We start from the raw sequence: 22,635 nt of genomic DNA on the forward strand, positions 1-22,635 counted from the left end.
GAGCCTGACCGCACACCCCCTCAGCTCGGGAGACATGAATAGCGATACACCTGGCTCTGTGTGTGTAATCGCCTGTTGCCAAGGAATTTTGTCCCTGTCGTCAGAGCCTCTGCCTTGATAAATTATTTGCACTTCAAAAAAAAAAACTTGAATTTGAGTAAATCCTGAGACTATCATGAGAACTCTCGATGAATGTAAAACTAAAGCTCTTTCAGAGCACTTATTAAATAGAACACTATCCAAAAAGCTTTAAGGACCTCCTGAACCATTTGAAGATACAGACTCCTCAACTAAGAATACGGCTAATGAAGGTTATAAATGCCATTTCCAACATTTTGACTTCAGGGCATATCTTGTTCTTGTCCTGACCACTAGGCATCTACATTTTCTATCATATTGCTCTATCACAAATTTTATCTTTTCCATGTCCACAACAAAGTAAGTTCTAGAATATTTTTAGCTCAGGCTTTTGGCCATTCCTTATTTGCCTGGTGTTAGTGAAATGCTGTAATACAAAGCAGTCCATTTCTTATGAGGTGACTAAACTAAGATACAGTGGACTCTTGACTTACGAACTCAATTCATTCCCAAGGACTGGTGGTAACTCAAGTTGGTGAATTGTCTTCAAAGTCTCTCTCCTGTATAATTTTAGGCCACACTTTCTTCCAGGCAGATCTCAATGTCCTTAGAGAAACATTGGTCCAGGATTTCTCAACCCCGCACAGGAAAAAGGATGGTGTGATGTTCCTTCCAGGATTCTTTAAGGGTGAAATTTGTATCTGAGACCATCTGGAAGTGCAAGAAGCTGGCATTTGGATCATAACTCGAGACTTTGCTCATAAATTAAAACTAAAATTTTGGTCGTAACCCAAATTGTTCATATGTCAGGTCGATTGTAACTTGAGAGTCCACTGTGTTCTCTTAACTTGGAAGAAAAATTTGACTTTTGACAGTTGAAAGAAACAAACCGCAAATATAATGTTAAGTTAGTGTCAACATTGGAAAATGATACACTTAAAAGACTGCATAACTATTATTTACAAAATAAGGTAAAAGGAACCTTAAATTATAAGTTAAATGTCACCTGGTCTTGTTAAACCACGAGTACAACTTAACATGCTCTTGGCTGTAAGTCGTAGAAAACCCACAAGGCCTAAACATTGAAAAAATTAATTGCCAGAGTGCAACTTAAAGCCAGTGGTAGAGAATCCTCCACAGGTGGTTAATTCAATGTGATTCAAGTCAAATATTCTTTCTGCCCTAATTGTCCGGATTGCTCCACCTCATCAGCACCCCACTCCACCCCAACATGATGAACTGAATCTAAGACCTTCACAATGAGCTTCCTCCTCAGTCCTCTTTATTTTTTTATTTTGAGACGGGTTCTGCTAAGTTGCCCAACCTGGGCTTGAAAATGTTATCCACTTGTCTCAACCACCCAGAATGCTGGGATTACAGGTGCGCGCCACCATGCCTGGCCCAATTAGGCCTTTGACCCCACAATTATTCTGGTTGCAAGACAGTTGCATCATCTTCATCTAGAGCCCAAATCTCAGGTGGGAAAGGAGCTCAGTTTTCTTTTTCATCTTGAACATAGACCTTTCCCAAAAGCTACCCAGTAGAATTCTATTCACATCTAATTAGCCAATGTTGTGTCACATTCTCACGTCTAAACCCAATCCAGTGAGGAGAGTGGGTTACCATGGTGGCTGTGATCCCTTGACTCTCCCCTTGAGTTAGAGAGAATCTTTTTTCTTACCTATATGAAGGCAGAGTTCTGTCAGCCAGGGAAAGATGAGAGGAATGGCTGCTGGATAGAAAGGCATAGACAAGCCCCAGCATCTTCATTATATATACCTTTGGCTCTGCCCTCTCTCTTTTGTAGTTCCTGTTGCTACTCCACTTCCTCTACCTATCCTCTACATTTTGGGATTTCCTGGGACTCAGTGTAGGCCCTCTTCTTTTCTTTCTGTGTAGTTTCTGCGAAGAAAATCCCATGCAGTCCTCTGGTTTTAAATGTTATTTCCATCCTGGGCAACCTTACCCCTCCTTTCACTTTGTATTTGGACATCAAACTTTGGACTTGACACCTCTCCCTTCATTCCCAGAAACATCTCAATTGTGACATGTACAAAATAGAGCTTTTTATACCCCCACAAACAGCAACTCCTTGGGTGTTTACATCTTAATAAGTAGCACCTTTGTCTGCCTAGTGGTCTAAGACAGAATCCTAGGAGTCAGTGTTGACTCTTGTCTTCCCCAAATACCTTGTCTTTTATTCATCACAGTATCTCATATGCTATTCTAAAGACCCAGCAAATAGTAGGTACTCTACAAACATTTGATGAAATTTGATTGAATTACTCATACAGGTCATGTCTTAGCTGAAGAGTGAAAACATGGAGGTTGGAAAGAGCATAAGGATAATACTATGTGGTATTCTGATAATGGTGTTTATTCTGAGATGGATGGTCACAGTGCATTCGAAGTGGCATAATGCCATTTGCCCTCGCATACTGAAACATATTCCCATCCATTCTTTGGCAAGACTTCTACAAGCATGAAAGGAGTGCAGTAGAATCTTACAACATACTCAGAGCTGCTCATAGATGCCTTGGCCTCCAGAATGCTCCTCAGGGCAATAATGCCAAGGAATGCCCAATATGAATTGAAACTGTAATGTATGAACAAGTTTCTTTAACTCACCGTTTTGGAATTTGAAAATCCAAACAGCATAGCACAGGCTCAGCAAAGTCCACTTCTTAGCTGTATCACCTCAAGGTGTACAAAGCGAGGGGAGGAGCAGGTGGAGGAGCTAGCATATAATTATATCTTGAACCAGGAGTAGAGAAAGGGCTAGGGCCAGGCTTATTCCTTTTATATAAGTACTCTCTGAAGAACTCAAAGGGTCACATGTTAACTACGTTACTCCCCCCAGTGACCTAAGGATCTTCTAGCCAGGTCCCACCTCCCAAATATTCCATGGTACTTCCCATTACCTTCACCTCACAGACAAACCTTTAACCACAGTGGACCCTTGGGGGACATAAGCCATCTTCAAAGTATAGCACTGACTGCCATCATATTGTGAAGATGGAAGATGATTCTAGTCAGCTAATGCTGCTTAATAAGCTCCTGCAAAATCTTGATGTTGCACAGCGATGAGAATTTCTTTTATCTTACTCTGCAGTTTGGCTGGAGTGGCTGGTCTAGGCTTGGTAGTTCAAGTTCTCAATCTGGCTGGGTTTGATGGAGATGACTCTGCCTCACATGTATTTACTGGGGTCCCAGCTGGAAGAGCAGGAACTCCTTGAGGCAGGCTCTTCTTATAATGATGAAGTACAAGAGGGTAGCTCTTGTCCTTTTAAAATTTAGGCCCAGAAGTGGCACACTGCCACTTTTTCAAATTATTCGAAGCAAGCACAAGACCAAGCCCAAGGTCAAGGGCAAAACATGACTCCTTTTTTCGGAGGATATGCAGAGTTATGGAGCAATGAACATGAATACCAGGTGAGGACCAGAGCAATACTTAACCTTTTATTACACATGGAAGAAAACAGAAAAGCAAGCCTGGGTTCATGTTAAATCAACTGCATGCAAGGTGAATCTCCATTTCCCTCTATTCCTGGCTGTTCCTCACTGTAATTCAAGCTGCACCTTAGAGTCCCTTTGGAGTATATTACCTAGTGCAGGTTCTATCCCTCCAAAATTCATTTGTTATTTATTCAGTAATGCTGGACTGCTTTCCGGGTGGGTGCCCTGGATGTTGATTTCTCTAGTATGGTTGTTATGGGAAACATTTCATTTCACATCTGCTGACACAATTTGCTGTCTCTTTCAAAAAAAAAAAAGAAAGAAAGAAAACAAGAGGGAAGCTCATACTCTGATGGCTGTGAAGGATAATGAGTAATTTATTCAGAGCTATATACAAATCAGACTATCGTCTTTCAGACAGAATCAATAATACAATTTTAAGCCCACACACATTTACAAATGCTAGCACTCCAGCACAGCTGGGTTGCCATGGGCAACCAGGGCATGCAAGCTTATGATCTGAAACAGGCCGCTGCTGTCTTCCAGCCTTGTAAGTGCATTCTGCAGACAGAATTCCAGGGAGCCCAGGCATTTGCCTTGGCTCTGATCTGGCTGCCACACAAGTGCACCCCTGCGGTGGTTTGGATTAGTTCTTGTCTGAACTGCTTAGCTTTATTTAAACCCCTGTTTGACAGGCCTTCTTCAGTGTCCCTCCTGCGTCTGTGTTTCAGTAAGGCTGGGAGATGCACAGGGAGGCATGTGAAGGAGCTGTGGAGAGCAGATGAAGAGAACTCTACCCATAGCCTCTGGTGCTCAGAGCAGGGGAGGGCATCCTCAGGCCCACCGGAGGGCGCTGGCTGGTTGGTAATGGAAAGCTGGGCACAATGGATCTTTCTGATAAGGACCAAAGGGGTGCTGGTTGCTAACATTTGTTGATAAGAAAAGAAGGATGAGACAGAGACACAGGGAGATATGAGGGGGAAGGAGGGAGAGCTCTGGGAGCAGAATCACAGGCAGGCAGGTCTCATAAAGAGATCTAGGGGAGGGGTGGTTCCATTTAAATAGGTCAATACTAATTTAAATGCATTGTCAAAGGAGCCTGAATCATGTTATTTCCTGGTGGAAAAGCCACTGAAAAATTTTTAATAATGAATGGGAACTGAGTGGATAAAGGGGAGGGAGGAGAGGAAAGAATAAAATCATGACTAAACTGAGTTTGAGAGGCTGGTTCCACTTTCAGGTGAATAGGGAGAGAAAAGAATAAAAAGCACTTCCATGTCAAAGACTGGAAAGCTAGTTGAATGGTAAGGGAAACAAGGGTGAAGTAGCATTTGACACACTGAGATCAGGAGCCAGCAGGCAGCCAAAAGGAAAGATCCTGTGGCCAGGAAAACTGCTCTGGATCTTTAGGAAGAGCAGGATCTCCACCCTCAAGCCTTGTGTTAATTTGAGCCCCAATGTCTCTGGCTCTGGGATTCACCCTTTCCTCTCATTTCCCTTGTTCTTAAAACTTCTTGCTCCATATTTTCCAGTATCTGCTCCCAAGCTCTAATACTTTTTCTTTTATGCTGTGTGCACAATCTCCTCTAAAGTGCTATCCTTGACCATTACCATCAGATGGTTGATCCCTTGTGCACATGGCCTTCACTAAAGCTGACCTTTCTCAGTGAGAACAACAGAACCAATAATTTCCATCCAGCCTCTCCCACGGTTCCATTCAGGGAGTAGACTCATCCCACTCTGAGCAGTCTCTCCCAACTCTCTTGAATAATTTCTTGTTTTCCAGTGGATCTTCCCATTTGAGTGTCTCAAAAGGAGCTTTGAGTCAATTATTGTAAACTGCACATCTTCTTTTGTTTATTGTTTTTCTGAGATCCTTTCACCCTTTGTTTCAGTTAGAACCCTGGAACCATGCTTTCTCTTCCCCAGTCTCCAGCCATGGAAGCCTATTCTTTCAGCCCACACTGTGATTCAGACCTTGCTTTCATTCAGACACTCTGTAGGTCTGTCCTCGGCTCCTGCCAATGGTCTCTGTCCCTTCCAATGTTTCCATACTGCAGAAAGAATGGTCTTTGAGAAATATCTTGCTGAGGTAGTTTTCATTTTCTTAAAAATGATATCCATCCTCCTTAGTACAACATATGCTGAGGCTCTAATTCCCAGGAATTTGTTGGTCTCATCTCTTTGTCCTCCCTGGCTTACACCAAAACTTCTCCATGTGTAACCACTAGGAGCTCCATCATTCCATCAATATTCAGCTCTTTCTTGCCTTTGCACTGTTCTATTTACTCTGTCTCTTCCTGGAATGCACAATCCCTTGACTGTCTGGAAAGCTTGACTTATCTCTTCAAGGGCTTCTCCAGAAAGCACCTCCCACCCCAGCTTCACCAGAGTTAAATTCTTTGTTATGTTGCTATATGACAAGTTGGCACTTAACACATTATTAAACTTACTGGCTCACCTGTCTGGCCTCTGTTTTGTCTTCATCATCTCAGCATCTGGCACAATGTCTGGTATAGGCTATGCCCAAAATAGATGTTGGTAAAAGTAAGAGAATGATTAAAGAGTGAGTGAAGGTTTCCAACAACGCTGTCACTGGGCCCACCCCTACTTAGGAAGGGTTACCTTCCACCATGGAACAGAGTCTGACTCTGGAGTAAGCCACCCTTTGAGCACTAGCTGTGGTTTGATGGGCAGATTCCGCTAAATAAGATGATAACATGGATACCAATAGCATTTGAAATGAGCTTGGAGTTTCCCAACTTCTCATTTTAGGATCAGGCTCAACGGGCCAGGTAGCATGGCCATGGTCACATGCTTGGATAATGAGGAAACCCTAAAAACACAGATCTGGCCTAGAGTTCATTAGTATTTCCTATACTACCTTCTGCTTGCTACAAGGGGGTGGTTATTAAGTGAGTGGTTTTAAAGTGGGTGGTTATTTATGAAATATTTATTATACAAAATTATAAATTATATAAGGTTACTGTAGAAAATATAGATGCAACAGAACAATAAAGAGAAGAAAATGGGAAGTATGTGTCAACTCTTCACAGACAGACAATTAGTTCCTTCATCTTGGCTCTTTGTATTGCAAAGAACAGAAATGCCTTTGAGGTAGTTCAAGCCCTTTGTGGTGGGATCTCAGGTAGAGGAACAGGGAATTTCCCGGTGATTTTAAAACAGACAAGTCTTAAGCTGGCCCTTGGCTTGCAGGGAGCAGTGGGTCTGGGTTCAAAGGCTACCTAGAGATCCATGAAAAAATAGCTCAAAGTTGCTTCTCTGGAGTCCCACTGCTCACAGAACTCAGCTCACACATTGTGTCTATTTATTTCTGCTGCACCACTATCCTCTGAACACTTTTCCAATGTGCTGTGCTAATTTAGCCACTGAGACTCACACTGGCCCAACCCATCTTTTCAATAGTCCTCAGGTTGGCGGACACCCTTTATATGTCATCAGGTCAGCTGTGGACAGGAGACTCATGAGCATTTGGAGAGCCTCTCATAGCACAGAAGGAGGAGGAGCTGGCCTAAATAATGAGAACAGCAATCCATGATCATAACAATAAAGGATGCCAATAGCTGTGTTAGCTTTCTGCCCCTGTGCTGAAATACCTGAGATAATCAACATAAAAGGGTTTATTTTGGCTCATTCTCTCGGAGATTTTAGTCCATGGCTAGTTGGCTCTATTGTTTTGGGGCCTGTGGTGAGGTGACATCATCTCAAGGAGGGTTCAGTGGAGCAAAGCTACTCACCTCATGGCCAGCAAGCAAAGAGAGAGAGGAAGGGCTGGAGTCCGTCAAGGGTGCACTCCCAATGCCCTAACATCCTCGCATTTGGTTCTACCTCTGAAATGTTCCACCATCTTCCAATAATACCACAGGCTGGAGACTTTAATACACAGCTTTGGGGACATTTCAGATAAAAAAAAACAGCAATAGCTAATATTTGTGGAGTACTGACTATGCATCTTCTACTGTTCTAAATACCAGATACATATAACATTTACTCACTCAACAAGATAGGCTCTGTAATGATCACTACTTCACAGTGGGGATAATTAATTATTGTCAGCCTTACAACATTTCTCTATACTCTATTGTTCAAGGAAACAAAGGGGTGCATTTATAATGTTTCCATTTCAAATGGAATCTCTTGGGATCCTTCCTGCAGAGACCCATTGCTCTAATTTTGGTTTCCCAAAGTGCTCCATTGAAGTGTTCCATGATCTCAAATCATCCCTCCCTCTTTTCAAACCCCCTCCTTTCCAGATCCTACTCCATTCAGTGGACTTCCTGCTCTCCTCCCTTCTCTTCACCTCACCACAGTAAAGCCCAGCTTGGCTTACTGGTGTGTAGGGCCTGCCATTAGTAAAGAGATAAATGCTATAATCTTATTCAACCAATGAAGTAAAATTTCACTAAGCATAAGGGAGCCTTCAAAGGGTGGTTCTGTATTATTTTTTCTGTAGTATCTTTTCTTATATTCAGGGTCCATGCAACACCCAGGCTTTAACAAGATGCATCAAGATTTCTTCCTAAGGGGGCGCTCTTTTTTATTACCCAATAATCCTGTCCCTTGAAAGCAGCCATACTTCTCTGTGACACAGAAAGGAAAATCACAATCTAGTTTTCACTGGCAGCTGTGCCACTCAAGGGATAACTGGTCTACCTCTTGTTTCTTTTTCTCAGATCCAAAATTTTGGGGAAAATAAAAAGAAATTACAAAGTTTTTCTGCCTTATTTTTCAACCAAAGAGATGAGTTTCTTCCTAAAGTCTGTATTTAAAAAAAACATAGCAAGCAATATCTCTAAGACTGAGAAAGTCAAGTAAGAGACTAGCAGGTATTGCTCTAAGTACAGATACAAAAGAGCTCATTGCCTAAGATAAGAAGTCTGAAATCTATTATTGCCTCTGTTTGCTTAAGATGGAAACACTAATAGAAAAGACAGTAATCACAGGCACCTTTAGGAATTTTTCTCAGCAGCCCCTGTAACACTGTTGTAAAATTAACAGTAATTAGGATTATTGCTTAAACGTCCTGTCATTTATATCTAATCACCACGCACTACAATAAAAAGATTATCATGAAGTATATGTCAGGTTCACTTTGTTGTAAACTTGATTTAATTACAATCCTTCATTTTTCACAGAGTTTGCCTTAATATTTTTATGCTTCCTCATTACACTGTCTGTTGAGAACTGAAAATAGTTACAAGGGTTGGTACTGGAGTCCATTTCTTTTCTTGCTTTTTTTTTTGTCATAGCAAGGTGGGAAGTGTTCAGCTTGATTCTTTCTTCAGTGGTCAATTGAGTCAGAGATCTCGTCTCCACACCCTAAAAGTCCTTTCTTCCTTTTGAAGCCACCTCTGATACTGTGGCTATCTGGGTTGCTCATAGAGAACTGAATGTGGGTTGGAGTGGCCCCTAGGTCTTTTCAGAGAATCTTAATGGGATTGTGCCTGTGTACAGCATCCTGAACTCAGCGGCAATCCTGGGAAACTCAGTGATTATTCGAGCTCACATTTGCCCCGCTGGGCCTCAGCCTTGGGTAGACCAAGGTCTGCAGAAGGAGGAACTGCCAGCCTGCCTCACACGCCAGAGGAAGCACAGCCACTCAGTGGGCATAGAAGAGCTGACAGCAGGGAGGACGCCACCGCCCCACGCAGACCTTGCACAGAGCCTGAGCCAGGGAAAGGTAAGTGGGCCTCAAGCAGATGGCCAGGGCAGTCTATCAGGCAGGCCCCTAGGACTGGTCTGTAATCCTCAAGCAGGACCAGATCAGCCGCTGCCAATGATGCAGTGAAAAGCTAGGGTCCCTATTACATATATGGCAGTCTCTTCCGTCAGGTCTTACCTCCCTTCAGGTATGATCTGTAACCATCCCTCGCCCACTGGCACCCCTTCCAGAGGACCTCTTACAGCCCACCTGGCTTTGACATGCTTCTCTCCTCATCTCTGGAAACATCTCCTTTTCAATCACCAATTCCTTACCGGTTCCATTCTTTTCTTTCCCATGAGGGAGTTACCTCTGGATAAACCAAAGTCATACTAGTATGTTATGGGTGCAAAAAATTCCAGTGATCCATGTCACTTGGCTTCAATTCAGCAAACATTTATGGAGCAGCAACATCAACTGAGCCCCAGAGAAAAGGCAAATTTAACAAATTCTAGACCCTGAAGACTTTAGACAGCTGCTCCAGTTTTTCCTCTAATAAGATGTTTTTAGGTGCTACCATGGTGAAATTTTTTTATTTAAAAAAGTGTTTTTATGTTCATGTATGCTAGGAATATAACAAGAACATTAAATCCATGATTTCATTATTACTCTTGTCTAGAATGAGGCTAAAGAAGGTAGTATGTAAAATAAGCAAGGCTATTTAAAGAAAAATACTAAATTAATAATAGAAATAGCAATATCTGTGCAGATTCTCATGGCTAATATTTAGGAAGCAGGAATTCAGTAGGAAAGTGTTAGAGTCTAAACATGAAGTGTGAACCAAAGATTAATTTACTAAGGGCAGTAACCCTCTGATGAGTTCGTAGCTAAAGGAACTGTTGGAGGTGAGGTCTAGTTGGAAGAAGTAGGTAGTTGGGGGCATGCCTTTGAAGAGTGTAACTCTTTTCTCTCTGCTTCCTGGCTACAATGAAGTAAGTGGCTTTCCACTGTCATGTCCTTCCATCGTGATGTTTCTAATATGAAGCCACCTACCATGGACCAAAACCTCTGAAACTGTGAGCCAAACAAACCTTTTATCCATTGTGTATTTTGTCCCAGCAGTGGAAAAGCTGACTAATACAGAGAGAAAAACATGTATCCAAAAGCTACATCTTCTTAATACAAGGAGGAAGAAATTACTTCTGACTTGGGGGACATGGAAGGCTTCACAGAGAATGTAGCACTTGAAATTGGCCTTAATGGATAAGAATTATTCCGTGGCCATTTAATGTTGGGGCTACTCACCTGGAAGAAACAGCACAAATCAAGGCACTCAACTTATGGAAGTACATGGGGCCTGAGAAACAGGAATAGGACTTCTGCTGACCAGTGAGGGTGGTAAAAATTGGGTTTTGTTCTTTTTGCCTTGATGACTCATGTGGGTAACATTTCAAAAGGGTTTTTCTTAGAGTGGGGATCTTTATATTGTGAGTGTTATGATTGTGCCTAGACGTCTTCCCAAAGCCTCATGTGGTCATAAATGATGGCTGGATCTAGGGTGTGTGACACTAGGATTAGGGGTGTGATGCTGGGATTAAGAGTGTGATATGTTGTGTGATTACTGAATTAGTCCACTGATTGGTTTAGCATGGTCTGAGTATGTATAATGGGAAGGCCCACCCTGGGAATGTGTGGCACCACCCAAAAGTCGGGTAGCCCAGAAGGGACAAAAGGGAGAGGCAGGCTGCTGCTGCTTCTATTGATTTGAGGCTGCTACTGCTGCTGCTGCTTTCTGCCTCTGCCCACTTTGCCATGCTGTGGACTGTTTGTCCCTTGTGGTGCCCCTCTGCCCTGCCACCCTGCTTTGAAACTAACCATTGACTGAAGCCTCTACAAACTGTGAGCTAAATAAGCCTGTCCTCCTTTAACTTGTGAGTGTCAGGTGTCTTATCTCAACAATGAGAAAAATAACCAAGATAAAGAAAAAGATGCACAGTCAGGAAATGGATTTACTGAGATATTACTGGTGTCCAAAATAGTTTCAGAAAACAGACAATGTTAAAACACATGGTCTAACTATAAAAAGTAGATTGTGAAGCTTTTGTTTTGTGAGTGTTAAACCATGAAATGCAGTCAAGAAGGTCTAACCTGTTGCATCCATGTGATGAGACTCACAGCCATGGTGGAGCTTCATAGGAATGAGACTGTTTCTGGTCATCTCTTGAGTCAATGCATGTAGCTGTTATCTGTTCTACACCAACTTTCCCATCACCCATCAAACCTTTCAATTGTCTTCTGGAATGAAGTGAGGAAGTTTTGGTAACCATCAAAGGATGGCAGAGCCACATTTCATGTCTCAGTGTTTTGCAGACAGCCTGGGTTTTTGTTTTAAAACAGCTTTATTGAGGTTTAATGGTTGTAGAGTAAACTGCAAATAACATACATACATGTTACCATACATTAACATACATAATCTGATGAATATAGGCATATCATTGTGCCCATGAAACCATCACCAACATCAGGAAAATGGGCATATTCATTTTCTCTAAAATTTTCCTCATGTCCCTTTTTTCTGTGGGTAGTGAGAATATGAAACCCATGTTACTGACAAAATTTTTAAGTGTACAATGCAGTACCATTGATACTAAGTACTAAATTGCTTTACACAGCAGATTTCTAGAACTAATGCACTTTGCACAACTGAAATTTTATGGAGAGTCCTCAAAGAATTAAAAATAGACCTACCATATGATCAAGCAATTCCACCCCTGGGTATATACCCAAAAGAATCAAAGTCAGGATCTTGAAGAGATATCTGTTCATCTATGTTCATATCACCATTATTCAGCATAGCTAAGACACATAAATAACCCAGGATGGATTTTAAGCCTTTGCTAATTAGATTAACAACTAGTTTGGCAGTGCCATTCCCCCAGCCCTATTGCTTGTGACTGACTGGCTTTAGTAGGTGTCTCTGAGGCCTAGAGCCCCTTGTTGCCATTTTGGAATGGTAACATGATCAGAAATTCCCCCCACAAGTCACATATGAACTGGGGCTGAGTCTGGGCTGTGCAGGAGGATGTGGGATGATGCCACTTCAAAGAAAAAGTGATGGCCTAAAAGTGATATGTATTTAAATTAGCTGCAGGGAAATAGGCATACAGTATCTATTTTTAATTTGTGTTAGAACATACAAGAGTCAGGGTTGCTCATAGAACAGAATATTGGCTTTAAGTGCAGAAGATGAAGACATCCTCAGCTTTACCACTCACTTATTTTCTGACAGACAGTGGGAAAAAGCCCAGGGAAGAGAGCAGGCAGCAGGATGTGTGAGCTGCTGTGAGTTTATCACGAGTGTCTTCAGATTCTTTTCATCTCTGGAGACTCTAAACTTGTTACCCCACCATCCTGGGTCAGCTCCTTCATGTAGCATGCCCCTTCCCTTAAGACCTGCTCCCAGCAAAAGTTATAGAAGTTTCTTTCTCAGTCTGATGTAACAGACTGACAATAGCTTTACTTTCACCTTTACTTGCATTTCAGAGGGCCTGAGTACCTCAGCGCCTAGGAAAGCACCTGCAGTTGGGCCATTTGGTACAGTCAGTGGACAGCATCTGTAAGCAGGGAACCATTCTTGACACAATTAAAGCACCACATACAGTAGCTGGCTATGCCTCTGTCTTAGCCTGTCTTATACTGCTGTAACAAAATACTCAACGTTGGATAACGTAAAAGGAAAAGGAGTTTATTCAGCTCACAGTTCTGGTGACTGAAGATTCAGACACTGTATACCAGGTATCTGTTGGCTGCATCACAACATGGCAGTGAAAGAGAAAGGGAGCCAGCCACCTATAAAAGAGACTGAGCAGCCTCATTGTATAACAACACAGTCTCTGGAACTAATCCAATCATAAGACCCAACTCACTCCTGCAAAACATTAGTCTATTAATGATATTGGAATTCCTATGACCCACTTGGCCCTGCCCTTTAAAGGCTCCGCCTCCTGTTGCTGCCACATTGGGGCCAGGATTCTAGCACATGAACCTACAGGGGACAGATCATATGCAAATCATAGATTCCACCTATTTAGGCAGTCAGATTTGGTTGATGATACTTAGATTTTTAAAGCTGGAAACAACCAGGTCAAATTTCTTTCCCTTAGAGATAAACTAAAATTTGGAAGCGTGAAGCCATTTCAGTTTCATTTAACAGGTGTTTTTTGAGAAGCTACTGTATGCCATACCCTGCTCCTGAAAGAGAGCCAGTAATGAATACTGTGTGGCAATGCCCTATTCTCAACATCACGTTGTTGGTCTGGGAAGACTCAGAATATTCTTGCTTCTAAGGGCAGGTCTGACACTGGGTGCGGGCAGATGGCACACTATAGGCAGCAATGCAAAGGATGCTTCTATTTTTAGAACTAAGAATAGTGACTCATCAAACAGTCCTCAAAGGATATAGTCATTGTCATGTCTCTAAGGTGTTGGAGGATGAGGTTAGATCCAAGAGGCAGGAATTAGAGAAGCAAACGAAAGAAGTTTGTAACTGTTAGCTTTTCCTGATTCAGTTGAAATCAACGAAGTCTTATGAGAGAGAATGTTGTGATTTTCAAACTGCAAGTCCTGACCCCCAGTGGGTCATGATATCAGTCTAGTAAACAATAAGCACAGGAGTAAGGACCCAAGGACCCCAGAAGAGGTCTCTCCAGCTGCCCACCCAGGACCACCCGGCGGGTGCACGACCTCCCAGACTGCACGCCACCACATCCAGTAAGGAAGGTAGCCACACGGGCACCCTTGAAACACACCCATGACATGCTGCTCCCCGCCCCCGTTCTCAAACCTCCTGATTGGGCCAGTCCTTGGACCCATTTGGCAGAGGCATAGGTGCTCATGAAGGGTAGTTTTCTGAGCTCCCAACTTTGAACATCTTTAAAGAAAGGGCAAGGGAAACCTGTAATAGAGCTGAGTGGTGTTCAACCCTGCGGGTTGGGAAACTCAAGTTAGGCCTTGTGGACTGAGGTCAGTCTGAGTCGCAGGGACCTGCCATTGGCTAGCCGAGACCAAGGGATTTGGTTCTGCATATGGCTGTACATGTTGTTAAACATGACAAAAGAGACATAGTCTGAAAGAGGCCCCTCAAATTATATTCTTTTTGTTTTCTTCATTCCACCCTAAAATTTCTTTCTTTTTTCTATCCTCTCTCTCCAACTCAGTCTCTTGCTCCACCATATTATCCCTCATCTCCCTTTTTATTCCTGTTCCTGCCCTAACTCAGACTTCTTCTTTTATTATTTTTCCTTTGGGGGGGGGTTGTTTTGTTTTGTTTTGTTTTTTTCTTTATGTTCTTTTCTCCAGTCATTTTACCTCACTCATGGCTCTGTAGCTTCAAGGGAAGGCAAGCATCTGTTACTGCTAAGGAGATATATTCTTTTCCTTATTCCTGCACTCTGTCTATGCCCTCTGAAGTTAATAGCTTCATAAAGATAGTAAGGTCATTCTACATCCTCTGGGTTCACTTCAAACCTGCTCCAGTTCTTTCACTTATCTACTCCTCTCATCCTAACTCAGTCGAACCCCGCATCCTAAATGGTAAAGATGCTATACTGAAAAGCGTATTCACTGCAAACATACTGTGGGCTGCTTCTTGATATTAATTTAATTCACATGGATTAAAGGTGATAGATTAATGACTACCACAAGTGTTCAGTTTGCAAGCTGTGCTTCATCCTATTGGGCTGCTGAATGTATCAATTGGGATAAATTGATTTAATGAGTTGTTTTCTCTGATATTATGAAAATGAGAATGTCTATGAGTCATTACAAACTCAAAAGTTAAAACTATATCAGGAAGATTTAAGTAATACCCAGAAATTAAAGAAGGACAACCCAACAACAAAAATAAAAATGAAAAAACACTTAAGCAAGACACAAAGAGAGATTTCTAGTCCACCAATGGCAAACAGTAGGAAAAATGAGGATGAAAGTCTGATAATGAACCAACAGGATACCCTGGACCCATACCACAAGAGGTAACAAAACAGATCAATCAGGCTTTAGAAAAATTCAAATCAGAAATAATTTCCCAGTTAACCATAGAGATGATGAGCAAAATGAAGTCATGATTCGAGACTCTAGAACAGAAACTGACATAAAAATAGATGAGCTCAAGACCATGATAGAAGCCATGAGGAGTCAGCATAAGAAAGAAATGGAAACAATGAATGCCCAACAGAGGAAAGAAATGGAATCCTTCAAACGGATATCCAGGACATAAAAAACTCTATTGAAAGTGTACACAACAGAATAAAAGATTGCAAAGATAGAATTTCAGATATAGAAGATAGATCGCAGTCAGTGACCATGAAAAAAGAGGTCTCTCAAAAACAGTAAGGGATCATGAGAAATCAATCCAACAACTTCTAGACAATGGAAAGAAAAATAACATAAGAATGATAGGAATTCATGAAATGGCAGGAGAAAATGCAAATGACCTGAAAAAGCTCTTCACAGAATTAATGACAGAAAACTTCCCAAACAGAAGGGAAGAATTAGACACACAGATAAGTGGGGCATGTAGAACTCCAGCTAGCCACGATCAAAAAAAAATCTACACCTAGACATATAATAATCAAGATCGCAGAAATCCAACAGAAAAACAAAATACTACAAGCAGTAAGAGAAAAGAAACAAATCACATGCAAAGGAAAGCCCATTAGAATCACAGCAGACTTTTCAACACAAACCCTTAGGTAAAGGAGAGCCTGGAGTGAGGTATTCCAAGTCCTAAGAGAAAAGAACCTCCAACCTGGACTGATGTATCCTGCAAAACTCTATTTCAAAATAGATGGGGAAATAAGATACTTCCATGACAAAAAACACCTGAAAAATTTCATGAACACCAAACCAGCACTACAAGGAATTCTAAACAATATCCTACAAAAGGACAGTGAAGGTCTCAACACCATGAGGCCCAAAACACCAAATCAAATAGGCAAGGCAAGAAACTAAAAGGAGACAGGAGAAAAAGTTAAAAGAGTCCACAAAAGGACAATAACATGATAATAATAAGTCAGAATATATCAGTCACAACCATCAATGTTAATGGCCTCAATTCACCAATCAAGAGAAATAGATTGGCAGAATGGATTAAGAAGCAAAATCCTACAATATGTTGGATACAAGAAACACACCTAGTGCAAAAGGAAGCCCACAGACTGAAAGTGAAAGGATGGAAAACAATTCTCCATGCGTCAGGAGCCCAGAAAAAAGCAGGGTTAGCAATCTTATTCTCAGATAAAGTAAATTTCAAACGAAATCTCATTAAGAGAGACAAAAAAGGACACTATATCCTTGTAAAAGGAACAATTCAAGAGGAAGAGTTGACAATCATAAATATATATGGACCAAATATAAATGCCCCCAACTATATAAAACAAATATTAAGTAACACGAAAAACCAAATAAGCACTAATACAATTGTAGTGGGGGATTTAAATACACCACTATCACAAATTGATAGATCATCTAGGCAGAAAATCAACAATGAAAAAATAGAACTGAACCAAGCTTTGGAACACATGGACTTAATAGATGTTTATAGAGTATTTCACCCCACAAAATCAGAATATACATTCATTTCAGCTGCACATGGATCATTTTCAAAGATAGACCACATACTGGCTCACAGAACAGGTTGGAATAAATGCCAAAGAATTGAAATCATCCCCTGTATATTATCAGATCATAGTGCAATCAAGCTGGAGATCAATAGCACAAGAAACTGTAAGAACTTCACAAGCACATGGAAACTGAACAACACTCTCCTAAACAATCAATGGATCACAGAGGAAATTAAAGAAGAAATTAGACAGTTTTTACAAATCAATGAAAATGCCAGTACAACATACAGGAATGTATGGGACACAATGAAAGCAGTTCTAGAGGGAAAATTCATAACATTGAATGCCCAAACTAGGAAAACAGAGCAGGCTCAAATAAACAACCTAATGATGAAACTTAAACTCCTAGAAAAACAAGAGCAAGAAAAAAAACCAAAGGTCAAACAAGAGAGGAAATTATAAAGATCTGAGCAGAAATCAATGCAATAGAAATTAAGAAAACGATACAAACAATAAATGAAACAAAGAGCTGGTTTTTTAAAAGAATAAATAAAATCGACAAACCCTTAGCTAATCTTATGAAAAAAAGAAAAGGCTCAGATCCATGCAATCAGGAATGAAAAAGGCAAAGTCACAACAGATCCAAAAGAAATCCAGAAGATCATGAATACCTACTTTGAGAACCTGTACTCCAATAAAATGGAAAACGCAGAAGAAATGGACAGATTTTTAGATACTTATAAATTACCAAAGTTGAACAAAGAAGATAAAAATATTTTAAACACCCCAATTACAGTAAGTGAAATTGAAAATGTAATTAAAAATTTACCAACAAAGAAAATCCCAGGTCCTGATGGATTCCCTGCTGAATTTTACAAGACATTTAGAGAAGAACTTCTGCCATTACTCTTCAAACTTTTCAATGAAATTGAAAGGGAAGCAATACTTCCAAATTCATTCCTGGAAGCAAGTATCACTTTCATTCCCAAACCAGGGAAGATGCAACTAAAAAGGAGAACTACAGACCATCTCCTTAATGAATATAGATGCAAAAATCCTTAATAAGATACTAGCAAACAAAATACAGAGGATTATCAAGAAGATCATCCATCCTGACCAAGTGGAATTTATTCCAGAGATGCAAGGTTGGTTCAACATACATAAGTCAATAAATATAATACACTATATCAGCAAAGTCAAGGACAAAAACCATATGATCCTCTCAATAGATGCAGAAAAAGCATTTGACAAAATTCAACAACCATTCATGATAAAAACCCTGCAAAAAATTGGAATAGATGGTCTATACCTCAAGTTAATAAAGGCTATCTATGAAAAACCAACAGCGAACATCATATTAAATGGCCAAAAACTGAAAATCTTCACATAAAAATAAGGAACAAGACAAGGATGCCCATTATCACCACTCCTCTTCAGTATAGTTCTGGAAACATAAGCCACAGCAATGAGACAAGAGAAAGAAATTAAAGCAATAAAGATAGGAAAGGAAGAAGTTAAACTGTCATTATTTGCTGATGATATGATACTCTACATTGAAGACCCAAAAAACTCCACCAAAAGACTTCTACACTTAATTGACAGATTCAGTAGAGTATCTGAACACAAGGTGAACACCCAAAAATCAATAGCCTTCTTATACACAAATAACAGACACACGGAGAGAGAAATAAGGGAAAAAATTCCTTTTTCAATAGCAGCCAAAAAAATGAAGTATCTAGGAATCAATCTAACAAAAGAAGCAAAAGATCACTACACTGAAAACTACAGCACTCTAAAAAAAGAAATTGAGGATATAAAAAAGTGGAAAGATATCCCCTGCTCCTGGCTAGGAAGAATCAACGCTGTGAAAATGGCCATACTTCCAAATCTGCTATACACATTCAATGTTATGCCAGTTGAAATTCCAACACGATATTTCAAAGAAATAGAAAAAAGAATCCAAAAATTCATTTGGAACCATAAGAGGCCTAGAATAGATAACAAAAGCCATTTTAGGCAACAAACACATGGCACCGGTTATAACAATTCCCAATTTGAAACTATACTACAAAGCCACTGTAATAAAAACAGCATGGTACTGGCAAAGAAACAGGCCTGAGGATCAGTGGAACAGATTGGAAGACACAAAAACGAATTCAGATGTACTCAGCTACCTCATCTTTGACAAAGGAGCTGACCATCCTCAGTGGAGGAAAGATAGCCTCTTTGATAAATGGTGTTGCAAAAACTGGATGTCAATCTGCCACAGATTAAAATTAGACCCTTATCTTTAGCCATGCACTAAATTAAAATCCAAATGGATTAAAGATCTAAATATTAAAACAGAAACATTAAACTTGCTGGAAGGTAAGTTAGGCAAAACTCTAGAAGACATTGGCATAGGAAAAGACTTTATGAACAAATCCTCAGTAGCATGAGAAATAGCAGATAGAATCAATAACTGGAATCTCATCTTACTAAAAAGCTTCTGTACTTCAAAAGAAACCATTAGCAGAACTAAGAGACAACCAACAATGTGGAAAACAATTTTCACCAGCTGTTCCTCAGACAAAGGACTATTATCAAGGATATATAAAGAATTCAAAACAATCAGCCCCCCCAAATATAAAGACCCAGTTCAAAAATGGGCATCTGAAATGAACAGACATTTCTCAACAAAGAAGTAAAAGCAGCAAGAATATATATGAAAAAATGTTCCACATCACTGATCATTCAAGAGATGCAGATGAAAACAACACTGAGATTCCACCTCACTCAACAAAGAATGGCTGCTATCAAGAAATCACATAACAACAAATGTTGGCGGGGATGTGGGGAGAAAGGAACCCTTCTCCATTGTTGGTGGGAGTGCAGACTGGTGCAACCACTATGGAAATCAATATTTAGATACCTCAAAGAGCTTGGACTGAAGGTTCCATTTGACCCAGCCATCCCTCTGCTGGGTATCTTTCCAAGAGAACTAAAAGAATCATATCACAGAGAAGTATGTGCACCCATGTTTATAGAGGCACAGTTTCTAATAGCCAAAACTTGGAAATGGCCTATTTGCCCATCCGTTGGATACTGGATAGAGAAGATGTGGTTTTTCTATAAAATGGAATATTACTCAGCCATAAAGAACGAGAAAATAGATTCATTCATAGGAAAATGGATACATATTGAAGATATACTCCTAAGTGAAATAAATAAGGCACACATGTGTAAATACCAAATAGTTTTCCTGTGTGATTAATCTACAATAATACAGAAGATCCTAAAAAGATTACTGACATTGAGAAATTGAAAGAAAGGAGCTACAGGTGTAGGGAATTTAGGACGGGTAGGGGAAGAGTAAAAATGGAAAAAAAATATGAGATAATGAAAAGATGGAAATAAAGTGGTTGAATATGGGGAGGGGAGGAGGGGGTGAAGGGAGGGCAGGGACAAGGGGAAAAAAATGAGAACCAAGACTTGTCATGTAGAGGTAAAAGATCCCAACTATGAATGTAATTGTACTGTATCCCTCAAATGTACTAATAAACTCAATTAAATCTGGAAAAAAAACAAAAAGACAATAAGCCCAGTACAGGGAATGAAAAAGGAAATCATATAAAGGAATAGAGCAGAGTAGAACAGAATAAAAATAGCAGACTATATTGCACATGTTAAAGATAAATAGTATTTCACAAACTATTGCATGTAGATACATACATATAAATATATAGCATACATGTATATGTTCATGTTTGGCAGGGTGTTATGGAGGATTGTGATATAAAAGAAAGTTTGAAAATCATAATTTACAGTACATACCATTGGAAGAGATGATATTACAGTGTACCTGTGATAGAAACAACTAGTATGCATGAGTTAACAGTGTATCAGTTATCTAATGTCACAGTAATGAAGTGTAACCACCATAAAACCTAAATGGCATGTGACAGAAAGCATCAGTTTCTCATATGCCTGAGAGTCAGCTTGAGAACTCTCTTTGTATGGTTGGCTCCCCCATCTGAAAACCAATAGGCTATTGGCTGGCCTCAGATTAACTTGGCTGGGATATCAGGGGAATTTGGCCTGCTGTGTGTGTCTGTCGTCTTGTGGTTAATTAGCCTGGGCATGTTCTCAAGACAATGGCACAAAGGAAAGGGTATGTCAATTTTGTCCATTCTGTATAAGCCTCAGTTTCCATCATATTTTCTTTTTTTTTCAGCTTTAATTGAGTTTATTGGTACATTTTAGGGATACAGTACAGTTACATTCATTGTTGGGATCTTGTATCTCTACATGACAAGTCTTGATTCTCATTTTTTCCTCTTACCTCTGCCCTCCCTTCAGCCTCTCCTCCCCTCCCCATCTACAAACACTTTATTTTCATCTTCTCATTCTCTCACATTTTTTTCTTTTCCTTTTTACTCTTCCCTAACCCATCCCACCTTCCCTTCACCTTTAGCTCCTTTCTTCCCATTTCTAAATGTCAGTAATCTTATTAGGATCTCATGCATTGTTGCAGATTATTCACACCAGGGAAACTATTCGGTATTTACACATGTGTAACTTATTTATTTCACTTAGGAGGATATCTTCAATATGTATCCATTATCCTATGAATGAATCTATTTTCTCGTTCTTTATGGCTGAGTAATATTCCCTTTTATAGAAAAACCACATCTTCTTTATCCAGTTTCCAATGGATAGGCAAATAGGCTGTTTCCAAGATTTAGCTATTACAAACTGTGACGCTATAAACATGGGTGCACATACTTCTCTGTGATATGATTCTTTTAGTTCTCTTGGAAAGATACCCAGCAGAGGGATGGCTGGGTCAAATGGAACCTCCAGTCCAAGCTCTTTGAGGTATCTAAATATTGATTTCCATAGTGGTTGCACCAGTCTGCACTCCCACCAACAATGGAGAAGGGTTCCTTTCTCCCCACATCCCCTCCAACATTTGTTATTGTGTGATTTCTTGATAGCAGCCATTCTTTCTTGGGTGAGGTGGAATCTCAGTGTTGTTTACATCTGCATCTCTCAAATGACCAGTGATGTGGAACATTTTTTCATATATTTACTTGCTGCTTTTGCTTCTTTGTCTGAGAAATGTCTGTTCACTTCAGTTGCCCATTATTGAACTGGGTCTTTATATTTGGGGGGACTGTTTGTTTTGAGTTCTTTATATATCCTTGATAATAGTCCTTTGTCTGAGGAACAGCTGGTAGAAATTTTTTTCCCACATTCTAGATTGTCTCTTAGTTCTGCTGATGGTTTCTTTTGAAGTACAGAAGCTTTTTAGTAAGATGAGATCCCAGTTGTTGATTCTATCTGCTAGTTCCCGTGCTACTGAGGATATGTTCATAAAGTCTTTTCCTATACCAATGTCTTCCAGAGTTCTGCCTAACTTACCTTCCAGCAAGTTTAATGTTTCTGTTTTAATATTTAGATCTTTAATCCATTTGGATTTTAATTTAGTGCATGGCGAAAGATAAGGGTCTAATTTTAATCTGTGACAGGTTGATATCCAGTTTTTCCAACACCATTTATTAAAGAGGCTATCTTTCCTCCACTGAGGATGGTCAGCTCCTTTGTCAAAGATGAGGTAGCTGAGTACATCTGCATTTGTTTTTGTGTCTTCCAGTCTGTTCCACTGATCCTCAGGCCTATTTCTTTGCCAGTACCATGCTGTTTTTATCACAGTGGCTTTGTAGTATAGTTTCAAATTGGGAATTGTTACACCTGGTGCCATGTGACTGTTGCCTATAATGGCTTTTGCTATTCTAGGTCTCTTGTGGTTCCAAATGAATTTTTGGATTCTTTTTT

The 22,635-nt window shown here is 40.2% G+C and overlaps 1 protein-coding gene across 1 annotated transcript in view; it reads left to right on the top strand.

Moving 5' to 3' along the window:
• Nucleotides 1–4,023: 4,023 nt before the first annotated feature.
• LOC104862195 overlaps nt 4,024–22,635 on the top strand; it is a 149,939-nt gene continuing 131,327 nt past the window's right edge. Inside the window, exons 1-3 of the mRNA XM_010623960.1 lie at nt 4,024–4,084; nt 6,921–6,996; nt 9,010–9,235. Coding sequence (XP_010622262.1) covers nt 4,024–4,084; nt 6,921–6,996; nt 9,010–9,235 — 363 coding nt within the window. The remainder of the gene's footprint in view (nt 4,085–6,920; nt 6,997–9,009; nt 9,236–22,635) is intronic.

The sequence above is a fragment of the Fukomys damarensis genome, unplaced genomic scaffold (assembly GCF_012274545.1).
Source record: "Fukomys damarensis isolate Sample0158 unplaced genomic scaffold, DMR_v1.0_HiC HiC_scaffold_38, whole genome shotgun sequence".
Classification (NCBI taxonomy): Eukaryota; Metazoa; Chordata; class Mammalia; order Rodentia; family Bathyergidae; genus Fukomys; species Fukomys damarensis.